The sequence below is a fragment of the Hemicordylus capensis genome, chromosome 5 (assembly GCF_027244095.1).
Source record: "Hemicordylus capensis ecotype Gifberg chromosome 5, rHemCap1.1.pri, whole genome shotgun sequence".
Classification (NCBI taxonomy): domain Eukaryota; kingdom Metazoa; phylum Chordata; class Lepidosauria; order Squamata; family Cordylidae; genus Hemicordylus; species Hemicordylus capensis.
In genome coordinates this window covers 75604991-75618539 of record NC_069661.1, presented here as the reverse complement: position 1 = coordinate 75618539, position 13549 = coordinate 75604991, and the positions used below count along the sequence as shown (strand labels likewise).

Sequence of the window (13549 nt, the reverse complement as noted above, 5' to 3'; positions counted from 1 at the left end):
TTGCTGCGAGACTGCTCCCCCTGCTGTGTACGATCCGAATGTGACTTGCCCTAACAGAGGCATTTTGCTGCTGATGAGCAGCTAGTCTGGAAAGTGTCCAACTGTTGCATTTAGGTCAATTGGTAAGCCTGGTCTCCAAAGTTTTTAATTTTCTTTTTTAAAAGGCAGTGGGAAGATAGACCTCATCTATCAATTTGAAAATATGGTAGCCCGATGTACGAGGCTCCCAACACATCCCCAGAGTCCCTCCTAACACACACACTTCTTAAGTCAGAAAATGCCAGCTAACATCTCCAAGTTAAAAGCAGTCACAAAATGAGACAAAGCAACAAATAAAACAGCAGCACAGCACCAGCAGTCAGTTAAAGCCTATATAAAGTCAGCTAAATCTATTAAAAGTCAAAATCAGTTAAAAGCCAGGCAAAATGTCTTGAGGGCCCACTTTAAAAACCGGTGGCTAACATCCTGACTAATACTGTGAGCCTTTTCTCGTGACTGGAGAAACGGCTCAAAAGGGGTGAGAGGAGGAAGCCTTCAAAAACTTACCTCCCCCACAGATGATCCTCTTGAAGAGTCCAGGTGTCGAGATCATGTGCCCAGATGTGCAGCTGCCTCCGAGGCAGCATGGAGGGTCAGGGGCAGTGTTCCCTCTAAGGTGTGCACATGTGCACACACTCCCAAGTTTTTTGATGTCCACTCAGTTAATTTTAGATCCCGCTCAGGGAGAATCAGGAAGGTCCCACTCTGAATGTGTATGTGCACACACTGGCTTGATACTTCTGCCCAGAACAAAACTCATTCTGCACTTAGATGAAAAGGTTTAGAGGGAACACTGGTCAGAGGGCTGGGAGTGTCTCTCTGCCCCCTTGGAACTCCCATAATGCCCACTAGTGCACAGGGCATTATGGGGATCCCCAGATGCCGGCCGGGAATAACAGCAAGAGAGAGGGCATGCCCTCAACTCCTGCCTGTGTATTCCCGCGGCATCTGGTGGGCCACTGTGTGAAACAGAATGTTGGACTAGATGGGCCTTGGGCCTGATCCAGCAGGGCTGTTCTTATGAGCCCTGCAGTCTCCCAGCACCTGCTGCAAGCAGCCGGGGCTGGCAGGCAATTGAAAAAATGAGGTTAAGAGAGCAAGTGCTCTCATTTAAGAGACTGGCCTCCTTGTGGGGTTTGCTGCCACCGGGAGCTATGCAGTTCCTGGCAGTTCTCATGATCAGTAAAGACCAGCCTTGTCTTTCTTAGCCCGGTTTAAGCTGGGGTTGTCTATACAAGCAAAAAAGCACTGGGGTTGTCTATACAAGCAACAGCCTCGTTGTCTATACAAGCAAAAAAGCACGCATGCACCCCACTTCAGAAGTGCAGATCCTGACATGTGGGTGGGAGAAGCAGATTTTCACTGATCCACCCTCCACCTGGAACTGGGTCCCTGAGGGGCTTGATGTAATTCCCTAGGCAAGGAGTTCTTCAGTAATGGTACCAGTGGGCCCTGCTTCTGGTTTCTGCTGATCTTATTTGTGTAAGTGGTAGGCCAGAGAGGAGAGTGTGTGTTGCAATCTTAGGGCTTGGGTAGGTTCATATGGATGAAGGTGGTCCTTCCGATAACTTGGTTCCAGCGGTAATATAGGGCTTCAATAGTCATAGCCAGCAATTTGAATTGGGCCCTGAAATAAACTAGCCTCCAGTGTAATTGGCACAACATACATGTAATATACTCAGACTGTTTTGCCTCAGACAAAAGCCTTGAGCCACATTCTAAACCAACTGAAGTTTCCAAACTAGTTTCAAGGGCAACCTGATGTAGAACACACAACAGCAGTTTAGTCTTTAGCAGCCGACCAGGACATAGATGGCTGTGGCTAGATTCAGCTTCCCCAGAGTATATTTGTCAGTTTATCAGCCAAAACTGATCAAAGGCACTCCTGGCAACTGCTGCTGCTTTAAAATCCAGGAGCATCCCCAAACTGCACACCTGCAGGGGGTGCACAATGCCACCAAGAGTCTGCTGCAAATCTCCATCCAGATTGACAGAACTTCCAACATGCATCTGTCTTGATAAACTTCCAACTTCTTAACCCTCATTCAGACAAGACCTGCTTCTACACACCAGTTCAGGGTTTCCACTACCTCTCTGGGAGCAGTAAAAAAAAAAAAAAGAGAGAGGTAGAACTAGGTGTTGATTGCATATTGATAATTCTGCACTCCAAACATCGGAGTAACCTCTCAGCAGTTTCATGTAGATGCTAAACAGCAGAGGAGACAATACAGAGCCCTGTAATATATCCCATAAGCCAAAAGCCATGGGGCAAAGCTAAACCTTCTAGCATCACCTTCTGTATGATATGCCAGAAAGAGTTGGAGAAGATGGAAGGGGATAAGGGAAGATGGGGTGGAAAAAATTGGTCTTGGCATACTTTGCCCACCAAGAAGATAGGAGGAGAAAAGAGAGCAGAAGAAATACAGCTCAGTATATTGAGCAGATGGAACGAGAGAAAAGAAAGAAGATATTGGTCTTGGCATTCTGCATGCAGAGCAGATGGGAAGCGAGATGGGGAAGTTAGGAATTTGGTGTGTTCACCAAGTGGATTAAAGGGCAGATGGGGGGTGGATTGGGAGATGGAGAGGGAGATGGTGGAGCAAAAAGATGACATTTTTAATTTAAGAAAGATGGTAACACTCTTTCCTCCACATTGTTGCTGAGTATGACATATTACAGTGGACCTACACAAACTAAGGCACATCTTGAGATCCTGTTATCAGGAAAAAGGTGCAACCTGACTTCTCTTACACTTGTCAAAAGCAATACAGTTACAGGAACTATTGATAAAATTTATACTACTGATATAAGAAGCAGCAAGCAACAACCAATACATTGCACAGAATTGCTAAGGTTACAGTTTTAAGTAAAACAAGACTTAATAGATTCCAAGTCAGAAAATGTTCTGTTGCTATTAATCCAATGGACTGAGATGAGACTGCTCTGCATCTCCACTTCTAGCTCCCAACAATCAGGAATATTACACATCCCCACACTATGTTAACATTTTGTAATACAACATTCCAGTATATTTTCCGATGCATAATTTTGAAATTGTGTGTATGTGTATGTATATACACATGACACACATTTAACTTATTTACACACATTTAACTGATTTTGACTTTTAGTAGATTTAGCTGACTTTATATAGGCTTTAACTGACTGCTGGTGCTGTGCTGCTATTTTATTTGTTGCTTTGTCTCATTTTGTGACTGCTTTTAACTTGGAGATGTTAGCTGGCATTTTCTGACTTAAGAAGCGCGTGTGTTAGGAGGGACTCTGGGGATGTGTTGGGAGCCTATGTATGTATATACATATGTATGTATATACACATGTGTATGTATATACACAATATATACTTGGAGATGTGTATGTATATACACATACAAATACACAAAAGTACAGATTGCATTTTGTAAGCTTAAATAATATGCAACATTTATATAGGTCCTCAGAACGTTCAAAGAACCTCCCATATATTATCTTCCCCACAATAATGAATGAACAAGTATCTTACAGTCCTCATAACAAATCTGTAAGGTTGATCAGTATGGTTATCCCTACATTGCAAATCAGTGGCTGAGAGAGAGCTTTGCTGTAGAGTCCTGAAAAAAGAATGGAGCAACTTGTTTTGTTTGAGGGTGGAGGAGTCATACTTTAGATCAAAATAATCTTCAGACTTTCCTGAACACCCCCATCCTCAACCCTAGTCAGATTGCTAGATCTGAGAAAAAACACCACCACCTTTTTGTCTCACAGGATTATTTTTATCCACCCTCATACAAAACAAGTTGCTCCATTCTTTTTATAAAGAATGCTAAACTTTGCTAAACAACAAAGCTTAAATCATGATATAGCCTTATTTTACATGACATCCACTCTCAGATAATGCCTTATTTGAAAAATCGAGTATTTCAGCATTTTCAATTGTGTCAGTTGTAGCCAAATATAAAGTGCAAGCTCCCAGACCCCATTTTTGTCCTGAGGAAAACTTTTTGTTATTCCCCCACTCTCCCAGAAGATCACAGACTCTAGCTGTCCCTTTGATGAACTGTCTTTTGTAGTTAAAAGGGGCGGGGGGGGGGAATGCAGAGATTTCCGGTTCACAGACCCAAGCACCCGTTTGCTCACTTTGATGAACTGTTTTTTGTTTGTGTGGGGGCGGGGGGGGGGGCTTGCTAGACTAGACCCAATTTGTCCCCTTCGACAAATCGATTTTTGAGGCTAAAAAAGTGCACAGGTTCCAGATTCAGACCCAACCTCACTTGGATCCCTTGTTGTTTCCCCCCCTTCACTTTTTGAGTTTTAAAAAGTTTATCCAAGGGGGGAAAAATAACTCCAATGTGCTCCCTTTAATAAAATTATTTCTGTAGCCCATCAGTAACCAAGTAGTAACCCGAGATTCGGACACCCCCCCACCCCCCACTTTATTCCCTGATGACCCGCTTCTTGCTGCCGCAGCCAACTACAAACACAGCCTCTCTGCCGTGCTGACAGCTGGAAGTAGCACAGGCAGACACGCACAGCGGGCGAAGGCTACAACTCGCGAGACATCCGGGTTCTGTGCAAATTCTGTTTCTCTCTCTCCTCCACTCCCTCTTCCCCGCCCCCCACGGGGCGGTCATGGGGTGGGGACTGCGCAGCCGCTGGAGGGAGGGACAAGTCGCCCCCACTAACTGTATCCTAGCGTCACAGCAGCGCCGGAAGGAGGCGAAGAAGAACTGCGTTTCAGTTGCAGGGAAGGGATCATCCCCGGGGCAGCGGCGTCTGGCGGCCTGGAAGACCAGGCGGGGGTGCTCTGCAGTGAGGTGCCCGGCCACGCGCCCTCCTCAAAAGTAGTCTGTTTTAAGCGTTTTCCTGATTTGCACTGCAAGGGCTTTTGAAACACTAGGAGGAGTGCCGGCAGCCATGCACCCAGAATTGGCTTTGTCGTGCTTGTCAACTACAGGACTGCTTTTGAGTGACAGAGGGACGGTCACAGAAGTGGGCCTTAATAGAATGGCCGGTTGCTGTAACAAAACCTGCCTGCTTTGTTAGTCTAATAAATGGCTTCCGTCACGTGTGTGTGCGTGCACATGTACTTAAAGATGTTTGGAAGTGGCATAAATTGTCGACGCCTTTGCTAAGCAGGGTCCATCCTGGTTTGCATTTGAATGGGAGACTACATGTGTGGGCCCTAAGATATTCCCCTTAAGGGATGGGGCCGCTCTCAGAAGTGCATCTAGATTCCTAGTTCCCTCCCTGGCATCTGTAAGATAGGGCTGAGAGAGACTCCTGCCTGTAATGTTGGAGAAGCCGCTGCCAGTCTGTGAAGACAATACTGAGCTAGAGGGACCAGTGGTCTGGCTCAGGATATGGCAGCTTCTTATGTTCCTAATTGTACCAGACATCCAGAACAGAGAGCAGAAGTTTGATCTAGATGTAGCCAACACCTCCTAAATACAACAAACAAACAAAATGAACAGAACCCCAGCACATTTGGATTTCTTTCTGTCAAAATGGGAGGTAGACTGCTGGCACCATAACACTTGTACAGTGCGAGCCAAGGCACAGGTGGTGGGACAGAGTGGTGGACAGTAGGAGTTCTTGGCAGCAGCCAAGTTGAGGAAGCAACAATAATGCGCCATCACGCTGAATTTATGCAATTTCCCAATTTGGATGCTTTAATTATTTTTTATTTCACGGGAGGTGGTAGATTTTTACTGGCAACTGGTACAGCTACGTATCTGGTGTAGTGTAATGGCTAAATACTGGCTAAATACTGAGTAATGAATAGAAAGTCTCTAGTTTGAATCATACATCTGCCCTAAATCTAGGTGATCTTGGGTAAGCCGCTCTCTCTCAGCCACTGATTTGCAACATGGGGCTAATCATACTGACCGACCTTACAGATTTGTTATAAGGACTGTAAGATACAGTACTTGTTTATGCATTATTGTGAAAGAGATAATATATGGGAGGTTATTTGAATGTTCTAAGAACCTATATAAATGTTCCATATTATTTAAGCTTACTAAATGCAGTTTGTACTTACTTATATTTGTGCATGCATAAACATACACATGCACACAATTTCAAAATTATGCATCAGAAAATGTACTGGAATGTTGTATTACAAAATTTTAACATAGTGTGGATATGTAATGTTCCAGATTGCTGAGGGCTAGGAGTGGAGATACAGGACAGTCTTATCTCAGTCTACTGAGTTAATAACACCACAATATTTTTTGACTTGGAATCTATCAATCCTTGGTTTACTTAAAACTGTAAACCTGTAAAACATTTACAATTCTCTACAATGTATTGGTTGTTGCTTGTTATATCTGTAGTGTAAGTGTTCATATTTGAGAAACTATATAGATATTTACACACACACAATACACAAACACACACATATATAGTCATCCCTTGCCAATGTTTCACCAACGTAGTTTTGAGTATATGTGAATAGGAAATAGTGACAGGTCTTGCCAGCTGTGACCCGAGTATCCGCAAGTATTGGCAAGACCTTTTAGTGATGTCTGTGTGTGTGTGTGGGGGGGGGGGTGTTGGGTGCAGTGATTTTAGGGGGTTCAGAGTTTGATCTGCTCATTCCTTTTGGTGACCCTTGCTGACCTATTGTTTAAATGTCTTTGGGCGGGAGGGGGGCGCGGTTCAAAAAATTTCCAGAAGCTCGACCTGCTCTTTCTTCTTGGTGACTCTTGGCGATATTACAGGACTTTTTGTGATTTTTAAAGCATCCCCCCCCCTTTAATTTTAGGTCTTTTTGTGATCATGGTTCCTCTAGCCCCCTGTTTCCCGTAGACTTTAACGCCTTGCCAGCCACAAATTTGCCAGTGGCGAGATCTTGCTAGAAAAGAGCTCTAGTGGTTGGTGAGGGATGACTGTATAGTGAGAAAAAGAGAGAGTCCGCACAGACAACAAATAGTTCTTCTGTTTTCTCTTTGGAGATGTCAAAGGTTTGTGCCATTTTTGGAGGATCTCGGGGAATTGGACAGGCTGTTGCACAACTTCTAGCACAGAGAGGATATTGCCTCGCCATTATTGCAAGAAATCTGGAAATAGCTCAAACCACTGCAAATAGTTTGGGAGGTATGTATATCCTTGTATTTGTGTTTCATACACATTGTGAACGTAGAAAATATATTGTAATATCAAAATAGTATAGCCATCTTTGTTAATTGCAATCTTGAAGAAAGCATTAGAATTATTTTAAGTTGAATTATCTTTTCAAATAATATTAGATATTATAAGTGTCTGGATTGATAAATGTCATTTGGAATCTACCAGTTTTTATTATTTTAATAAAATAATAAAATATTAAAACAAAGCCTTTTGTATAATGTTTAAAAACAGCATATTCTGTCAATAATAGACATTGCTCCAATAAAATTTGTATTATATATTTTCTATACAGTATATTGCTTGCTGGGGCCAGTGTACTAGAAGCTCAAAAATCTGTGTTTCCTCAAAATTATGGTATCTGAAGGTTTGACAGAGTTTCCATTTCATTTTGAACATTATTCGAACACAGCAGGTCATCTAGCATTTAGCTGTGATGTTTCCAAAGAAGAAGACATCCAAACTACTTTTAGAGAAATGGAGGAGAGTTTGGGTCATGTAAACTACCTGGTTAATGCTGCAGGTATCAACAGGTTAGTTTCGGATGTAAGTAGCAGTCAAAATTACTTCTGAAAACATCTGACAGGGGTGTGCACAAAACTGGTTTGCCCAGTTTGGTTTGAGTCCAAACTGGACTTGAACTGGACTGGGCATGTTCAATTTTGGCACCCTGAACGAGAACCCTGGCTTGGCTCGAATTCGAGCCAGTTTGAGGTTCAAAAGTGTAAAAGAAATATATTATTTTTTAGCTACCTCCAGGTTCAGCAGCTTCTGGGGGGTGCTGCTGAGGCAGCTGCAGGGGTTGTGTGTCTCCGTCAGTTCTCCCTCCTCAGTGGCCTCCCATGGGGGTGAGGCGGAATCATTTGAGATCTCCCTGCAACTGCGGCAGCACCCCTCCTGGTGGTAAGTTTAATTTTTGTGAGTGCGTGTACTTTAGAACCCTGAACCGGCACCAAGCCAGGCCGGGGTTTCAGCTCAACCTCGAGCTGAACTGGGCCCAGTCCAGCTTAAGTGTGAGCCCTCAAGCCAGTCTGGTTCAATGGTGAACCGGTTTGCACATCTCTATCAGACATAAAGCTGCAAAGTTGGATGTGATTTCTTGTAAAACAAGCAAATCTTCTTTTATTCTAACCAACTTTCTTAAAATAAACATAGATCTGATCCCAGCATTTGAAGTGGGTTTCAGGGGCGTAGCAAGCCCGCCGGGGGCCTGTGTGCGGCCACGGCGGGTGCCCTGATAGCCCCGCCCCCTGCATCTGACATCAGATGCAGGGGATAGCCACACCCCCGCGTCTGACGTCAGACGCGGGGGTGTGTGGTCTGGCTCCCGAACGGAGCCTTGAGGCTCCGTTCGGGAGAAGCAGCTTAACTGCTGAAGGGGCCGCGCGGCCCCTTCGGCAGTTAGACAAAGGCTGGTGCTGCGTTCGTAGCACAGCCCAGGAGCGGCTCTTCCCTGCAGGGAAGAGCTGCTTCTGGGCTGCGTTGCGAACGCAGCACCAGTCTTAGCTCCTGAAGGGGCCGCGCGGCCCCTTCAGGAGCTAGTTAGGCTGGTGATGTGAACACAGCTCCAGCCAGGAGCGACTTCCCCGCCTTTGCAGGGAAGAGCTGCTCCTGGCTGGTGCTGCAAACGAAGCGCCAGCCTTTGTTTAGCTCCCTAAGGGGCTGCGCGGCCCCCACTCGGGAGCTAAACTACCGTCCCCGCATCTGACGTCAGACGCGGGGGGCATTTCAGGGCTGCGAATGGCGGCTCCTGATTGGGCACGGCCTGGGTTCTTTGAACCCGTTCGCCCAATTATAGCTCCGCCCCTGGTGGGTTTCACAACTGATCTTGGTTTGTTTTTAACTACAGTTGGAACTAGAATTCTTACAGAGCTTGTATGCTCTATGGATATGCATGAACCAAAAACCAGGTTTGTTCACTGGTTCGGCACTGTGCTGAGCGGGATCTTTAAAAAAGAGGAGAGCAAATCCTTACCTCCTCTTCACCGCCACATGCAGCTTTCTGCTTCAACAGTGCTGCCTCCAAGAACCGACGCAGTACCAGCACACACATGGCATCCATGCATGTGCGGGGCCATTTGTGTGGCCAGCATGGTGTTGCTGATTATGCAAATGGTTCCCATGCATGCATGGATGCCATGTACATGCTAGTGCTGCACACTGGTTCTTTGGGGCAGCACCGTTGCAGTAGTAAGCTGCATACAGTGGCGGAGAACAGGTAAGGAGAGGACATGTTCTCCTCTTTTAAAAAAGATCTTGCTCGCTGTTCCCCTCCCTGCGACTCCGAACCACATCCCTGCTGTGGCCAAGAGAGGCAGAGAGAGCATACTTCTGAGATTTGGGGATGTTGTACCAAACCAATATTTAATCATATTCCTCATGATGTCTGAACCAGCCCAAAGAACATATGGCTGATCTGTAAACTAGTTTTTTGCCCCTTTGACTTAAGGTAGTTGATGTAATATTTAATTTTCCTGAGATAATACTTTAATTTGCTTCAGTCTCTGTACTTACCAAAGACTGACTATGAATTATTGATATTTGAGGTCTCTTTATTTACCGCTCTGCTTCTTTTCAAATGCATTCCTTCATTTAGGGCTGATTCCAACTATACAGCCCCTGACACATGTGATTATGATGGGGATGCATATACCTGATATGTGTATCCCTAGTCAGTGCACATAAATTGAAATTCAACATATATAAAACAGGATAAAATGATTTTAAAAATCATTTAGGGCCTAAGTTAAAATTTACTACTATTACAGCAATTTACTATGACCTGAAGTGAGCAAAGGTGCAAAGATAAAACAGTTCCTTCAAGAAAACAAAGCTTGCTAATTTAGGATATTAGTCCTTTATAAGCAACATTGGGTATCTGTATTCAGGTACTCAGTCATTAGGGTTTACACATCAGTGCCTCTCTAGACTAAATGTTTACTAACTGTAGTAAGTTGTCATCAAAATAACTAACATGGTCATATTTTATTGCTTTTCATAATTTTTTTTGCTAGAACAGTTTCTTCAGTTTTGTTCTTGAGCCTAATCAATGGCATTTCTCTATGAATTAATGTTAATTTCTTTCATTTTTAATAGAGATGGCTTACTATTGCGAACTAAGGCTGATGATATGATATCCCAGCTTCACACCAATCTTGTGGGAACAATGTTGACATGCAAAGCTGCTGTAAAGAGTATGATTCAACAGCAGGGTGGTGCTATCGTTAATGTAGGTACGTCTGCCTAAGCAAATTTGATTACATTTCATTAATACTTGTTTTTTTAGAAACAAATGTAGGATGTTAAAAGTTCTCACACGTAAACACATATGACTCAAAGTTAATCATGCCACTTTTGGAGATGTAAGATTAGATCCAGGCGCGGCTTGTGAACTCTCCTCCGGGGGGGGGGAGGGGGCAACTTCTTTAAGGTAAACGGAGCCAGTATTCCTTGCCACCCAGCAGCCCCCGTGGTGGGGAATTGCCTCCGCCACTCACCTGGCCGCTGGCGGGGGCTCGTCTCCGCGGGAGCCAGGTGAGTGGCGGAGGCGATTCCCAGTCGCGGGGGCTGCTGGGTGGCACAGAGCACTGGCTCCGTTTACCTTAAAGTAGCCACCCGCCGCCGCCCCCCCCCCCCGGAGGCACATCCACGAGCCGCGCCGGATTAGATCCAAAAGTGCCCTTTTACATGTGGAAGGAATCTGGTACTCATTGAAGGGCTCTTTTATACTAATGGGGAAAAGCAAGGAAAGTGAAACAAAAGTACAGTATATTCTTCTAATTGTGAAGGAGCTTGCTCAAGCATAAACATGAAGACTGTTTTAGAAACTGTTTAACAAGCATTGCACGTAATAACACTAAAAGCTATTTGCTTGGACTCAACCTGTTATTTCTACCAGGACTTATTTGGCATTATTTTGCCCACGGCTTAGAGAGATCCTCACCTGGAGGGTCTTTTTGTCATTTAGCTGAAGTGCATGTTCATCCCGATTCTCACCAAGGAGAATTTTTATTAACTGCATGTTCATCCCCGTTCTCACCAAGGAGTATTTTTATTTTTATTAAATGTTCTAAGTTTATAAAGCTGCTTGTGGTGTGGTGGAATGTGGGGTCTACAGTTTGAGAATGTCAGCACAAAAGATTTCTTTGTATGGAACCCGTAACTGAATCTTTTAATGTGGAATTCATGGATGTCCATTGGATATTCTAGACCAGTGTTTCTCAACCTTTTTGGAGTCAAGGACTGGTAAATTCTTCATGCAGAGTTTCAAGGACCGCTACATTCTTCATGCACAGTTTCCCGGACCAGCGTTTAGTAAAGGGCTTTCAAGTTTATCTATTAGTACTATACTACAGGCATGCACAACTCAAATGACCTGGTGGGCCAAAACTGATCGTGACTTGGCTCATGGGGGCCGAGGTCAATTTTTAGGGTGCTGATTATTAAAGTAATACTTAATATCAATCAATTAATTTAATTGAATAAAAATAAAAATAATTAAAATGAATTTAATCAAAATTTAATTTTTGAAGTTCTAGCAGGCCAAGATTAATTTTAATTAAAATAAAATAAATTGAATTAAAAATTCTAATAAAATAAATACAATCTGTACAAAATACATAACAATAAAATGCATTGTTCTTTCTTTCCACCTCTGCCAAATCATCACACTTAATATGGAGCACTTCTAAGGAAAAAAAATAGAGAGGTTTTTCTCTTAATTTTTGATAAGAAGATTATACTTTGATCCTTCACCACACAGGCTTTTATATGAAGGAAAGAGAGAAGTGAGATGGGGAAAGAAAGAGGGAAAGAATAGGGCAGGCTTGGCTTGAGGAAGAGAATGGGGCAGGCTTGGCTTGAGAGAGAGAGACAGAGGGATAGAAAAAGGAAAAGAGGATGGAGCAGGCTTGAAGAGAGAGAGGGAGAGAAAGAAAGAAGCTAAAAAAGAAAGAAATGGAAAGAGGATAGGTAGGTTTGGTTTGAGGGAGAGAGAGAAAGTCTCTATAAGCTGCTCAGATCTTGCAGAAGGAGCTAGGTAAAGAGGCATAGAAAAAGCAAAATTAGGCAGGAGCCTGGGTAGGCAACAAAGGAATTGACAGGCCTAGGAAAGGATGTTAAGCTGAGGGAGCAGTCAAAGAAGGGCGGGGGGCAGGGGGAGAAGGCCAGAGAGAAAATGGGTATATAAGTGAGATGCATGTGGCTGGGGACTGCAGAGGTGAGAGAGATTGGAGTTAATTTATTCATTTGAAATAACAAATCTAATCTTAGGATGCAGACATCTACATTTTCTACAGACAATGCTACATTTTCATGAGATTTAGCATTCTTGTGAGTTCACCCCCATGCAGTAAAATAAAACATTACCACATGTAGAAATTTGTGGGTCCCCTGCAAGACATATTAACTTTTGAATGTGGAATATGGTTGTGGCACCACCAAATCACCTTATCATTGAAAATGACAGTTAAAAGTCATCTTCTGATGTCTTCACTGCATTCATTCATTCATTCAATTTCTATACCGCCCTTCCAAAAATGGCTCAGGGCGGTTTACACAAAGAAATAACAAACAAATAACAGCATGTTTGGTTGAGAGAACTGGGCAGGAGTGAAATGGATTTAAATGCCAAGGCAGTTAATCTTGTCAAGTTAGGAAGCAGTATCAATTACTGATTTTATCTTTGCCAAAGATAAGATGTGGTGAATGTTCAAAGTACTACTAAGTTTCTGTTAAAACCTTTGGAAATATGTTTTATTTACTATTCATTCATGTCAGATCTGGGTCACAACATTGTAGATTCAATGAGGAGTTGATTGAAAATCCTTTGTGCCCCAAATAAGGTGGTGCAATTTGCTTAAAGGGAACTATTGTCTCATAATAATAATAATTAGGGCATTGCTTTCTGCTTGCCTTCCTCTGCCGTGAACCTCCCTGTATTTTTAAAAATCCCAATGCTGAGGGGATGGCTGGGGATGGCTGCTGGGTGGGGGGTGAGCCAGTAGTCCTTCCACCCCCACCCCCTGAAAACCTCCGTGTTGTTTTTTAGGCAGGCAAGCAAGCAAGCAGCTTTCCGCTTGCCTTCCCCTGCTGCGAACATCCGTGTATCTTTAAAAAACCCAATGCTGAGGGGATGGCTACTGGGTGAGGGGTGAGCCAGTAGTCCTTCCACCTAGCCCCCACCCCCTGCAAACCTCCGTGTTGTTAACCAAAATCCTTCACATTCCAGCTGCCGCGCGACTGAGGAGATGGCTATTGGGGTGTGTGAGGTAGTAGTCCTTCCAATCACACATACCCTGGCGGCAGCGGCGGGCGGTGGATAGCAAGCAGAGCGACGCCGTGGCCTGCCGTTTGGCCCGGCGCCGCTTCCCAACTGAGAGGCGCG

At 44.0% G+C, this 13549-nt stretch overlaps 1 protein-coding gene across 11 annotated transcripts in view; it reads left to right on the top strand.

Annotated features, from left to right (window-relative positions):
- The first annotated feature begins 4645 nt into the window (after positions 1-4645).
- Positions 4646-13549, top strand: part of CBR4 (carbonyl reductase 4) — a 34931-nt gene continuing 26027 nt past the window's right edge. For 2 of the 11 annotated variants that reach the window (XR_008309025.1, XM_053257746.1), the window contains exons 1-4: positions 4650-4877; positions 6993-7134; positions 7577-7697; positions 10261-10397. Coding sequence is in view for 4 of the 11 variants with exons in the window: in XM_053257746.1 (XP_053113721.1) it covers positions 6993-7134; positions 7577-7697; positions 10261-10397 (400 nt within the window). In the remaining 7 variants the exon portion in view is untranslated. The other 9 variants (XR_008309030.1, XM_053257747.1, XR_008309029.1 and 6 more) reach the window with 8 other exon arrangements.